The sequence below is a fragment of the Mobula hypostoma genome, chromosome 1, assembly GCF_963921235.1.
Source record: "Mobula hypostoma chromosome 1, sMobHyp1.1, whole genome shotgun sequence".
Classification (NCBI taxonomy): Eukaryota; Metazoa; Chordata; class Chondrichthyes; order Myliobatiformes; family Myliobatidae; genus Mobula; species Mobula hypostoma.
Window position 1 is genome coordinate 83,164,341 of NC_086097.1, and position 13,926 is coordinate 83,178,266.

The window sequence follows — 13,926 nt, forward strand, 5'->3', positions numbered from 1 at the left end:
GAGGCGGCGCTACATTTCCTTCCCATTCCCCCCCCCCACCCCCACCCGTGGTGCACGACCCGCTGAGCTCCTTCAGCAGATTGCATGCTGCCCCAGAATCGGCTGAATCTCCCTTCCAGTCTTCTGATAACACCCCCCTCGCTGTAAGCTAAGAAACACCTCGCTGTTCCTGATCACTTCCCCAACATGAGGAGATCGGCCAGGGTGACAATGCGAGGCTGGAATACAATGGAATTAAAAGTGCTAGGAAACAAAAGTAGTGAAATTAACTAAATGAGAGCAAGACCCTTTGCTAGAAATGATTTAAGCAATACTCATGAGAACTATGAGGATTATGTCTTACATTTCTATCGCAACTTGGTTTTAATCATTGTCTATAATTTTCCTCGCTTATTTCCTAAACCTTGAGCCTGTTTTAATGTAGATGTTGAGTGAAACCGTGGGCAAAACGTGGCCAAACGCTGCAAGGATAACTTAAACTGCAAATAATTTTCTTCCTGTTGCTGCTGGGGCTGCAACCCCTCGCTGATAACAGCGTGCAGTTTAATTGCGGGTCGCCACCAAGCCCGACCTCCAACTGGCTGGGTGCCCGCCAGACGTGAGCTGCGAGCTGCGAGCGGGGACGGAGGGGCAACGGGGATTGTCAATCAAGCGCGCGTCACGGGCCGAGGCTCAATCAGAGCGGAGCGCGCGGCTGGTTTAGGACGCACTCGAGACACTCAGCAACAGGAACGGGAGTGCATTTGCACTCTGCTTCACTCACGCACTGCTGCTTGAGCTGGGCTTGGTTAAGCACTTTAACAATAAGGACTGGAGCTCTCCGAAATAAAGAGGCAGAGGGGAAACTCGTGAAAACTGTTATTACAGAAAACATTCTGAGTTTAATCAGTGCGGCGGCTGCAGGACAATTTAATTTTTAAGTGTTGTAAGTTGCAGCAAAGTCTCTTGGACCTCAAGGCATCCTTCAGAAGTTTGTTGCGAATTCTGCCGTTTTCGGGAGTTGTCATGCTGAGGGTGCGGCGTGACGGCGCGGGGTTGCTGGCGGTCTGCTTGCTGTGGTCTGGCTGTTGGGGAGCCGTGAGCGAACGGCCACAAGAGTGCCGGCCGTGCAGCCGGCAGCAGTGCGAGGAGCCGCGAACTTGTCCGGGCGCGAAGGTGTTGGATGCCTGCGGCTGCTGCCTGGTGTGTGCCCGGCAGAAGGGGGACACGTGCGGCGAGCTGGACGCCAATCTGGGCAAGTGTGACACGGGTCTGTGGTGTGTGAATGAAAGCCTGTCCAGTATTGAGGAAGGGGAGGACGGTGACAGTAGCTCCGGAATAGACCGAGGACCGTTGATAGGAGTCTGCAAAGGTGAGCATTTTCTATTGCACTTTTAAAAATGTAATCTGCTTATTTTAAATGGGCACAATCACGCATTGTCATTTAGAATATGATTGTTTTAAAGTACTACGGTAAAGCAGATTTAAATTACCTGGCTGTCAAGTTTACTCACCTGAGAGAGAACGTTGTTGGGCGGATAACGCCACCAAATGGCACAACCTATCAAAAGCAAAGCAAATCTTAAAAACCAAACACGAGAAATTCTGCAGATGCTGGAAATCAAAGTAACACACACAAAATGCTGGAGGAAGTCAGCAGGCCAGGCGGCATCTGTGGAAAAGAGTGAATAGTTGACGTTTCGGGCTGAGACCCAAGGGTCTTGGCCGAAACGTCGACTGTTTAATCTTTTTCATAGATGCTGTCTGGCCTGCTGAAATCTTAAAAACCATCCCGATGTCTCTCAGAATTCAACAGGTTGTGTGTGTTGCTTTGGATTTCCAGCATCTGCAGATTTTCTCGTGTTTGGGACGTCTCTAGGCTTAGCTTTAAAAGTGTATTCTTTAATACATCAGTCCGTTATAAGATGAAAGTAGTAATTTTTTTAAACGAGTCAATCACGAATGGATGATGCTGCGAACCACACTGTTAATGTATTAGTGAAAGGTGTGGCAGACTTGAAGCATGTTAAATCAACAGAAAGAAAAACTTGTACACCGCACCTGTTTAGTCGCAATGTGGTCTGTTCACAGTGTCCTCGTTCACGTTAGCCAAGATAAATACCCTGGGTTTCCACTGCTTCTCGAATTAGTGTTTGCAAAGTCACTTTCAACGTAATTTTTGTTTGCAGATATAAATTGCATTAAACATTATACCCGCTAAGATTTGTGACCAGGGTAGCTGTCAGTGCTTCTTTCGTATGCCTCTTGGTGAAGTTCTGGGGATCAATCGCTGCCTCCTTTTGAGACAACCGTTGCAATTGTCGCATTTTAATTAAAATAACCTCAGAACAGTGAGGTAGAAATTTGGTCTTGTAGAAGGGTGAAAAGAAAACTGCATGATAACCCTTAAATATCCCCAATATTCATGTTGCACGGCAGCTGGTTAAACTGTTTTCACACCATTTGTGAATTAAACAAGGCAGCAATCAGGGAAAAAACACAACTTATTTTAGTAAGAGTGCTCTCACTGATGTAGCATTCTGCCTGTAAGCCTAATTCCAGTTCTATACACGCTACAAGAATGTAAGGAGTAAATTTTCAGTTGTTAAAATTGCAATGTTAACTTCTGAAGCAAAAGCTTTGGAGGCAAAAACAGATTGAAGTGAAAATATTGCTTTTTCATGAGATAAGAATGCTCAATTTCTATAGCTGGCCAGTTTTGCAAAGGTGCTTGGAGAGATGGAACTAGGGCTGTGATGCAATCTGTGTATTGGTAACTATATAATAACGATTTTTTTAAAATGTTGACATGGGATCAAAATTTCTTTTGTCATAGATTTTATGGAGAATGATTTGACAATATATTCCTTTTATCTTTGAAATCAAGAGGAGGATATCTCACCACTTTATTTGAGTTGCAGTTGTTCTTGGGAACATAAATCCAAAACCGCTTTCTTCAAGAACAGGTGGAGTTTATTGTTCTATCTGGGAACAGTTCCTGATGGGATTCTGAATATTTGGACTATAATTTGCTGTAAAAGCAAAATAAACTTCATAATTTGTTTGACCAGATCTTTTGGTGCCTGATCAGTTATAACTGGAATAGTAGAGAAGTGTGAGAAAACGTGATTGGAAAGATAAAAAGGGAAAATGACAAAGTTATAAAATTCACATTAAGTTTTAATGTCTAAGGTACATAATTTATCACATAGCTAAAAGATGGTTGTAGTTCAAATGACAGGACTTAACATTTTTAATTTTTTTTCTGTGGTGTGCTTACACAAAATAGAAAACTAATTACTTAACGCACTTCAGTGATGAAATGGGAAAATGCCATCCTTTTTGTACCATAGTGACTCTCTTTCAACATAGACATATAGATGACATCTTTGCCTGATACTGTCATCTAGCTGTACAATGCTGTCACTATCACATGGAAGCAAATTCTTCATGTTACAGTATGTTGGTTTAAGATAAATATTTGGGTATTGAGGAGGTTCTGAATGGAATGGAAGTAACCCTCACTTCCTCACTCCAAAGAACCCTAAACTTGTGGATCATGAGGAAGTGCTCTTGTTTCCCTCAACCCTACAACAGAAGTGACAATGGAGAAAAATTCTTTCCTGTCTGAGCCACTCTTCAACACAGGATTAACCAGGCAGAAATAATTGGAAATTCTCAGCAGACCAAGCAGCAACTGTAGATGGATTGATATTTCAGGTCAGTAACCAATCGGGGGGAGGGATCTCCACAAATGTTGCCTAACCTGCTCAGTAGTACGAACATTCTCATTTATTTTTTGATTTTTAGGAACTGCGGTGTTTTGTATCCCAGATTCAGCATCATTTTCTTTTGCTTTCCCCCTATTCACAATCTTTTCCATCTATTTAAATGTTTATAGATCTCCTCCAGAGAGATCAATTGTGATACAGCAAACCTTCACCACTCTCTCACAGCCAGCACCACCAGTACTTGTGTTATTCAGTCCGCTGGTCTTCATTCTTACATTTGCTTTGTGGTCTCTATCACTCACTTTCTCTGCAAATTAAAGCAAGACACTGAACATTTTATAGTTCTAATGAAAGGCCATTGCCCTGAAGTGCTAATCCTATTTTTCTCTCCACAGATGCTCTCTGACCTGCTGAGTATTTCCAGCATTTTCTGTTTTTATTTCAAATATATCGTATTAACTCTAAAGTGATTCTGGATGTCTTGAGGCCATGAAAAAACTTTATAGGAATACAAGGCCTTGTAGTTGCAGTTAGATTTACAGTGATAAAATAAACAAATGTATTGTGCTGGTTAACAAAGTTACCTTTTCTAATTGGGTTGTAAATCACAATTGAAATGCAAGCAAGGATCAAGCTATGCATTCTTTGATGCATATGCCAGTAGAAGTTTTGCAGAAGCATGTTCATAGAACATAACAATTCCCCCTGAAGCTAGACATTCTTCAGTTCGCCCCCATCATCCCTTGATGGATTTTACTCACCTTTTTACAGTAAGTCAATAAGCTTTCCAGCTGTCAGGTTCAAATGGTTTCTGTGTTCAGAGGCATTTTTTATTATTGCATGCTCTTCTGAAGGATTGATTCCCAGTGTTACTGATTTGACCCACCTGGCGATGACCTTTCTTATTGCAACCTTAATTTATTTGTTTCTGAGTTGAAATGTTTTTAGATTTAAGCTGCAGAGAATAACAGAACATGGATGAAAGAAAATGCCAATATCCCTGTCTAGACTAGACTTTGAGATGACAATAGAGAGTAGGGAGTATCCTCTAATAGCAATTGTGTGATATGTACTTCTCTGAAGGTACATAATAGATTGAATGACTAAACTGGATTACTTAAACAGAGTGGAATGTGTAGCACAGCCTGCATCTTTTTCAGAAAATATCCATTTAACCCCACTTGCCATTTCCCCATGGCTATGTAATTTTCTTCTTTTTTTTAGTACAATTAAAAAGGAAAAGCTAAAGATTTGATGTGATTAACACGGCATCATGAAACATTTTTTTAAAAATTCTGGTAGCTCTAATAAGTCTCGAGGTTGGGGGGATGTCCAGAATAAATGTGAAATGTTACGTGATAGCAGATGGAGTAGAAGATCTGTTAAGACTGACTATAGTTTTAACTATTTTTGTTAAAACAATTAACTGAAATCCAAATGCCCACTTCCTTGTCTCTGGTCTTCTGCTTATATTATAAAATTCTCAATTCATACATCAAACATAAGAAGTACTGATCCTTATGGCACCTCATTCGTGATGGTTTCTGATTATTTGAGTTTTTTCTGCCATTCAGTATGATTATTAGATAACGCTATATCATTTTGCTATACAATTGTGTCTCTCAGGAATCCCTAATATACATGCTCATTGCCTGAGAATTTGGAAGGCACACTGGCACTGCCAGTGGAGCAGCTGCCTTGGACTCTGTCTGGAGTTTGCACATTCTCTGTATGTGACGTACTCCAGTTTCCTTTAACTGCCCAAAACTATGTAGATTGGTAGGTTAATTAACTTTTACAGATTTCCACTAGTGTGACCATTAGAATATATTGAGGGAAGGGGGCTGGTGGGAGTTGCTGGTGAGAATGGGGCTGGTATTGATGAGAAAATAAGGAGAAAATTTTGAAAAATGGGAATAATGTAGGATTAGTGTAAATGGATGACCCATGGTCAGTACAAATGTGCGGCATGAACGGCCTGTTTCTGTACTGTATGGTGCTTGACTGTAGTGAAAAATTATTTATATCTCATTCTTAATGACTCCTCCCTTATCCAGATACAATGATCTTCCAATACAGGGTCTCCTGTTGGAGAAAAAAATCTTATAACATCTGTTAATCATGCTCAGAGAATCGTATTTATCAATGTAATTACCAATCATTCCTCCAAATTCAACTGAGTATTGGTCCATTTACTTGATTTGTTCGACAAAGGACAATTCCCATATCCTGCATATCATTTGTTGTAGCTGTGTGATGTTATCCCCAAGGCCAGATTCTACCCTTTTGTAAACCGAAACTCTACAGTGTAGTCTAACGGCTGTGTTACTAAGACCCTGTATGAATGCAAATCAACTCTTTATCCAACCACGAGGAAATCTGCAGATGCTGGCATTTCAAGCAACACACATAAAAGTTGCTGGTGAACGCAGCAGGCCAGGCAGCATCTCTAGGAAGAGGTACAGGCGACGTTTCGGGCCAAGACCCTTCGTCAGGACTAACTGAAAGAAGAGCTAGTAAGAGATTTGAAAGTGGGAGGGAGAGGGGGAGATCCAAAATGATAGGAGAAGACAGGAGGGGAAGGGATGGAGCCAAGAGCTGGACAATTGATTGGCAAAAGGGATATGAGAGGATCATGGGACAGGAGACATAGGGAGAAAGAAAGGGGGAAGCCCAGAGGAGGGGCAAGGAGTATAGTGAGAGGGACAGAGGGAGAAGAAGGAGAGAGAGAAAAAGAATAGATATATAATAATAAATAAATAACAGATGGGGTATGAGGGGGAGGTGGGGCATTAATGGAAGTTAGAAAAGTCAATGTTCATGCCATCAGGTTGGAGGCTACCCAGACGGAATATAAGGTGTTGTTCCTCCAACCTGAGTGTGGCTTCATCTTGATAGTAGAGGAGGCTGTGGATTGACTTATCAGAATGGGAATGGGACATGGAATTAAAATGTGTGGCCACTGGGAGATTGGCCACTTTATCCAACCACCTTGTACAGAAAGAAATCTCTTGATTTATCATCTGGATAGCTAACTAAACACATGTTAAATTTCTGCACTTTGTATACCAAATACTAAGATTCCATTACATATATCATTGCTTACCAATGTCTTTGCATTTAAATGGTATATTTTTGTTATCTTTCAAAAAAAATCTGTAATTTCCAGACATTACACCTTCTATTAAACATGTTTCAGTATGTTTATAACACTAGAAAACTCTTCCTGTCTCCTTTGCAGTTTATTTTCTCATCAGTGTTGGGTCTACATTCTGTACATAGTAACAAGCTCCCATAGTGCTACTAAATTCACATGCTTAATTTACATACAAATGTTCAGTTTTACAAACAACAGAACTAGTTTTTTTCTCCCACTTTCAAATCTCTTACTAACTCTTCCTTCCGTTAGTCCTGACGAAGGGTCTCGGCCTGAAACGTCGACTGTGCCTCTTCCTAGAGATGCTGCCTGGCCTGCTGCGTTCACCAGCAACTTTGACGTGTGTTACTAGTTTTTTTTTTCTCTCTGCACTTTTACTGATGTTCTTATCAGTCTTCTGTTATTTTTATGCCATTCATTACAATGCTGTGGAGGTATGTTTACCAGATTGAGTGATTTTTCGACAAAATCAATTTATGGACATCTGCAAAAATGGGACCTGTTTGTTACCCAGGGATGGCATGTAGATTTGACTAGTTGAGACTGGAGTACTGATCTGGAATATATGCATGAAAATATCGGATGGAAGATGAGTTCAACTATGGTATCTCCACCTGCCATCAAGCAGCCAGATGCCATTCACACACAACCAGTTGAAAAAGGAAAGGAATATATACTTAGGAAGCAGTATCCCAGCAGGGAGTCATGCTATTAAAGGCAACAGTAGTCAGGGGTGGAATTGTTCTGTGTGGAAAGAAAAGGAATGTGATATCATTCACATCATTTTAAGATGTTTGTCCATTCTGCTTTATCAATGGGCTGAGGAAAATTACAGATTTGAATGGTGATCCCACAATTTATTGCAGTATCTTTTAATTTCCATTACATGAGAATGTGGCAATGGTGGTCAGAAAAACATTGTCATAGCCCACAGGTAAGTGGCAAGATTGATGGGAAAACACATGCTTATCATATTGTATATTTATATAACATGGTGTGTTGTTCCTTTCCACACCTTGTGGTGCATCAGGCAGCAATCTTGCTATTTCTTTAGCATTTTTGACTGTTTTGCTAACTCAACGCATTAACTTAACAAGGATGGAAAGCATGCAAGGAGACGGCTGGATTTGAACCTGAAAGCTCTTGCCTCAGAGTCCAGTGCGGATGCCACTACACCACCAGCAGGATATTTAATGTGGCACATGCATTTTATTTTGAACATGACCTGAATGGCAAAAGTAGAGTTGATGTTAAAACCAAATAGATTTATATAAATGGAGTTCTTCGTTGTCCATCGAGATCCGATGACAACATCCACTCCTTTAACAGTGAGATCTTTGATGACTACATAGTCCTATCCTGGACCCACAAGCTCTATTGCAGGTGGGACATGTATATGTAGTAGTGGTGGCAACCATGGCTGCATTTCCCCTGGCTCTATTCTGCTGTCTTCTGGTTGTTCTTTCCATCTCCAGAATATGAACCCCGTCCCTACACAGCTTTCTCCAAGTGGTACGATCAACAACAATATCCTCCGGGTCCTCGGGTCTGATCTTGCACTTCCTTAAAGCATTCTTCATCTGATCCTTATAGCGCTGCTTCGGCCTTCCTGCTGAGCGTCAACCATGATGTAGCTGGCCGTATAACACTCTGCAGAGTAGCCGATATGGGGGCATCCTGGGGTAGACCAACAATTTTTATATGGTATAGAATACCTGGGAACACTAACAGCCTTCAGTTACTGCATGCATAAGAAAAGTTTTTCGCTATACTTCAGTGCAAGTGACAATGATAAACCATGAGCATTTACCAATTTATTCTTGCTAGCCTTCTACAAGTAGGATAAAGATATATCATGGCACTTCCTTAAGTTGGATTTCATTGTAATATGACTTTCAGATTTTTTTTTCAGTAATTCAACTGCCAAAACATTTAACATTACTTAAGAGTGAGCAAGGAATCACACAGTCATTAGTAACATAAATATTTCTTTTCCAAAATCTGCATTTCTTGCCTTTGTAAAAGCCGGTATTATACTGCTTTAATTTTCTGTCATCAATATCAAGGAGTTCATTGGATTCTGGTTAATTGGGCCATCAGTAAACTGGGACAGCCACTTATTTGGGACAACTCCTCAAGGTCAAAAACAAAATGAGAAAGTTGCTGGGATTCCCATCATTTATTTGAGACACTATGCCATAAGATTAGGAGCAGAATGAGACCATTTGGCCAATCGAATCTGCTCTGCCATTTCATCAGTGTTGTTCCAATTTTCTTCTCAGCCCCAGCCTCTGACCATATCCTTTCATGCCCTGACAATCAAGAATTTATCATCCTCTGCTTTAAGTATACATAAAGACTTGGCCTCCACAACTGCCTGTGGCAAAGAATTCCACAGATACACCACTTTCCAGCTAAAGGAATCCTCCCCATCAATTCTGAAAGGAGGCCCCTCTATTCTGAGGCTGCGTCCTCTGGTCCTAGACTCTCCCGCCATAGGAAACATCTTCTCCACATCCATTCTAACAAGACCTTTCACCATTCAATGGGTTTCAACGAGGTCACCCCTCATTCCTGTAAACTCCAGTGAGTATAGGCCCAGAGCCATCAAATGTTCTTCATATGACAAACCATTCAATCATTGAATCATTTTTGTGAACCTCCTTTGAACCCTCTCCAGTTTCAGTGTATCCTTTCTAAGATAAAGGGGCCCAAACTGCTCACAATACTCCCAAGTGAGGCCTCGCCAGTGCTTTATAAAGTCTCAACATTACATCCTTGCTTTTATATTCTAGTCGTCTTGAAATGAATGCTAATGTCGCAGTTGCCTTCCTCACACAGACTCAACCTGTAAATTAACCTTTAGGGAATCCTGCACAAGGACTCTCAAGTCCCTCTGCACCACAGTTTTTGTATTTTCTCTTAACTTAAAAAGTAGTCAACCCTTTCATTGCTTCTACCAAAATGCATGACCATACAGTCCCAACACTGTATTCCATCTGTCATTTCTTTGCCCATTTTCCTAATCTGTCTAAGTCCTTCTGTAGCCTCTCTACTTTCTCAAAACTACCTGCCCCTCCACCTACCCTCATATCGTCTGCAAACTTTGCAACAAAGCCATCAATTTCATCACCCAAATCATTCACATAAAACGTAAAAAGAATTGGTCCCAACACACACCCATGTGGAGCACCACTAATCACTGGCAGCTAACCAGAAAAGACTCCCTTTATTCCCACTCTTTACCTCCTGCCAATCAGCCACTGTTTTATCTGTGCTAGAATCTGTCCTGTAATACCATGGGGTCATAGCTTCTTAAGCAGCGTCATGTGTGGCACCTTGTCAAAGGTTTCTGACAATCCAAGTATGCATCATCAACCAATTCTATTTTGTCCATCCTGCTTGTTATTTCTTCAAAGAATTCCTACAGATTTGTTAGGCAAAATTTTCCCTTGAGGTAACCGTGTTGACTACAGCTATTTTATCATGTGCCTCCAAGTACCCTGAGACCTCATCTTTAATAATTGACTCCAACATCTTTCCAACCACTGAAGTCAGGCTAACTGACCTATAGTTTCCTTTCTTCTACTTCTCTCCCTTCTTGGAGTGGAGTGACATTTGCAATTTTCCAGTCTTCTGGGACCATTTCCAGAATCTAGTAATTCTTTGAAGATCATTACTGATGCCTCCACAATCTCTTCAGCCACCTCTTTTGGAACACTGGAATGTACACCATCTCATCTAGGTGACTTAGGTACTTAAGACCTTTCAGTTTCCCAAGAACCTTCTCTCTAGCTAAGGTAACTTCACACACTCAATGACCCCTGACACCTGGAACTTCCTCCATACTGCTAATGTCTTCCACAGTGAAGACTGATGCAAAACACTTACTCAAAGTTTGTCCGCCATTTCGTTGTCCTGTCATGGTCCGGATCAGGGTCCCTTTAAATTTACCTTGTTTATGTTACGATCTGGACCGTTGATTCCCTGTTTTCCCGTGTCCCTCGACTTTGGTGATTAGAGGCAATTAACACTCGGCCAAACCGGTAGTTTATAGTCTCCAGCTTTCAGCCGTTCGATGCGAGAGCGTCTGCAAAGTCATCAAAGGTACGGTGTGCCGATGTCATCTGGCCGGAGCAAGCCTAGTCTCTGTCGGAGCGTGTGCCAGTAATTTGCCCTTCCTCACCGGAGCAACCCTGTCTAGTTACCTCGCCAAAGCGAGCCTGCAAAGTTTCCTCACCGAGGTGGGTCCGTCAGTTAACCCGCCAGAGGGAATCAAGAACCGCTGTCTACTGTTCCTGGGTCGAGTCGAGAGCTCGCCACTACCCGGAGGTTCCAAATCAAGTCCTGGCCCTGGCGGCATTCAAGTTCCAGCCCTGGCGGCATTCAAGTTCCAAGTCAAGTCCTGGCCCTGGCAGTCTGTGATTCCTGTCCTACCCCCTTGTCTGCACTCGAGCTCCAAGTCAAGTCCTGGCCCTGGCGGCAGTCGAGCTCCAAGTCAAGTCCTGACCCTGGCGGGATTCGAGCACCAAATCAAGTCCTGGCCCTGGCGGCATTCGAGCACCAAGTCAAGTCCTGGCCCTGGCAGCTTCCCAGTTCTGAGTCAAGTCCTGGCCCTGGCGGTCTGTGATTCCTGTCCTACCCCCTTGTCTGAATCCCTTCTGTGGCCCCACTCACCTCCAGCCCTTGTATGCAGCCCCCGCCTGCACTTCGGTCTAGTTCCATCGCCGGAGCTAGATAGGTACTGTCTGGTGTTCATTCGTGTTGGTCTTGTCTTGTCTTGTCCTCGCCTCTGTGGGGTAAGTCAGGCCGCCTTGCCGTTGCTCCACGGGGGGGTCATGTCTTGTCTTGTTTGGTCCTCGCCTCCGTGGGGGTAAGTCTGGCCATCTTGCTGTTGCCCCGCGGGGAGTCATGTCTTGTCTTGTCTTGTCCTCGCCTCCATGGGGTAAGTCAGGTCGTCTTGCAGTTGCCCCGTGGGGGGGTCATGTCTTGTCCTCGCCTCCGTGTGGTAAGTCAGGCCGTCTTGCCGTTGCCCCACGGAGGGTCATGAGTCCCGGCCCTATGTCCTGTACCCAAGGTGGGGTCCCGGCTCTCTGTTCTGTGTGTGAGTCCCGGCCCTATGTCCTGTACCCAAGGAGGGGTCCCGACTCTGTGTTCTGTGTATGTGTCCATGGTTCCATGTACCTGCTCTCCCGAGACCGAGGCTCTGTTTTCCCATGTTCCTCCTCTCCCTCGCCCATGTCATGTCCTTGCCTGGTTCTGGGGTCCAAGCCCCAGGCAAGACCCAGGTACTGGGTCCTTGCCCAATCTCTGGCTCGGAGTCCATACCCTAGCCTCTTCGTGTCTCCTCTAGTTCTGGGAGCCGATTCCGAGTCCTAGCCCAGACCCTTGGTCCCAGCCTAGTCGTAGTCCTGAGTCCTTGTCCTGTTCGCTACTCCTGCTCCTGCCTTGCTCTCCTGGTATCGAACAATAAACTAAATCTAAGTAACCTCACAAGATGTGTCTTGCATTTGGGTCCACCTTTGCTCCCAATGCCCGCCATTGTGACATGTCCCCTAATACTACCTTTCCAGCATTGTTTTTCCAGTGGTGCAATATCCATTCTTGCTGCTTGTTTGCACTTTATGTATCTGAAGAAACTTTTGGTATCCTCTTTAATGTTATTGGGTAGCCTACTTTCATATTCCATCTTTACCTTAATGACTTTTTTAGTTGCCTTATGTTAGTTTTTAAAAGCTTTCTAAACCTCGAACTTCTCACTGATTTTTGCTTTATTATATGCCCTCTCTTTTGTTGGCTTTGACTTGTTAGCCATGGCTATGTCATCTTTCCTTTAGAATACTTCTTCCTCTTTAGGATGTATATATCCTGTGCCTTCTGAATTGCTTCCAGAAATTCCAACCTTTGCTGCTCTGCTATCAACCCTGGCAGTGTTCTTTTCCAATCAATTCTGGCCAACTCCTCTCTCATGCCTCTGTAATTCCCTTTACTCCACTGTAATATTGATACATCTGACTTTAGCTTCTCCTTCTCAGATTTCAGGGTGAATTCGATCATATTATGATCACTTGCCCCTAAAGTTCTTTTCCTTTAAGCTCTCTAATCAATTCTGTTTCAGATACTATGCTGTTTCACTTGGGCAGGAGACTGTTGCTGAACAGTTTCTAATTAGCATCAATCACACACACTTGTGAGGCCATTAGATGTTACACCACGCTTGGAGCGAACGGCTTTTAAATGGCATCAGCTGCATGTGTTTGTGTTCAAAAAAGTAGTGATTTTTGTCACTGATAATTTGGAATCATCTTTCTGCTCATTTCTCACTGTTTTCAAACATTCAGTCTTGGAGGTGCCAGAAATGGCAGGGGATGAAAATGAAATGACTTCATGAATTCAGCAAGTTAGGAACTATGAAGAACTTGAAGGTTGTAATTGAAGTGAAGATTTGGAGGATGCAGTTGTCATAGCATTATCTGAAGGCAGTCGATTATCTGCTCTAGGTGTCTGCTTTGATCTTATTCATTGCCTACTCTGGATGAATTCTTCCATTGATAACTTTTCAGGACTAATACAGTTTTATAGTACTGTAGTAGTATTGATTGTATTCTGATTTGTTCTGTATTTTATTTGAATACATAATTTGTTACTCAGTTTGTCCTTTTTTACGTAGGTTTTTAACTATTTCTGTGAAACTTGAGCTAATCAGGGCTGCTGCCTTATTGAGCCAGAATGTATTGGTCATGATGTGTCCCAATTAACTGGAATCCACTGTATTAGAATTTATAAGTGCACAGTTAAGTTTGTGACTTAGCATGTTGGACAGCAGAATATGGGTGTGGTAGCGTAATGGTTAGTGCAACACTATTAAAGCTTGGGACATTTTAGAGTTTAATTCCGGCGTGGTCTGCAAGGAGTTGGTATGTTCTCTCTGAGTATTGTGTGGGCTTCCTCCAGGTGCTCCAATCTCCTCCCATGGTCCAAAGATGTACCAGCTAGTAGGTTAATTGATCATTGTAAGTTGTCCTGTGATTAGGTTAGTGGCACAGTAGTGTAGTGGTT

The 13,926-nt window shown here is 42.7% G+C and overlaps 1 protein-coding gene across 1 annotated transcript in view; it reads left to right on the plus strand.

Annotated features, from left to right (window-relative positions):
• Positions 1 to 710: 710 nt before the first annotated feature.
• LOC134348444 (cysteine-rich motor neuron 1 protein-like) overlaps positions 711 to 13,926 on the plus strand; it is a 262,947-nt gene continuing 249,731 nt past the window's right edge. The window contains exon 1 of the mRNA XM_063051847.1: positions 711 to 1,351. Within this exon, the coding sequence (XP_062907917.1) occupies positions 1,006 to 1,351 (346 nt within the window). The 5' untranslated portion in view covers positions 711 to 1,005. The remainder of the gene's footprint in view (positions 1,352 to 13,926) is intronic.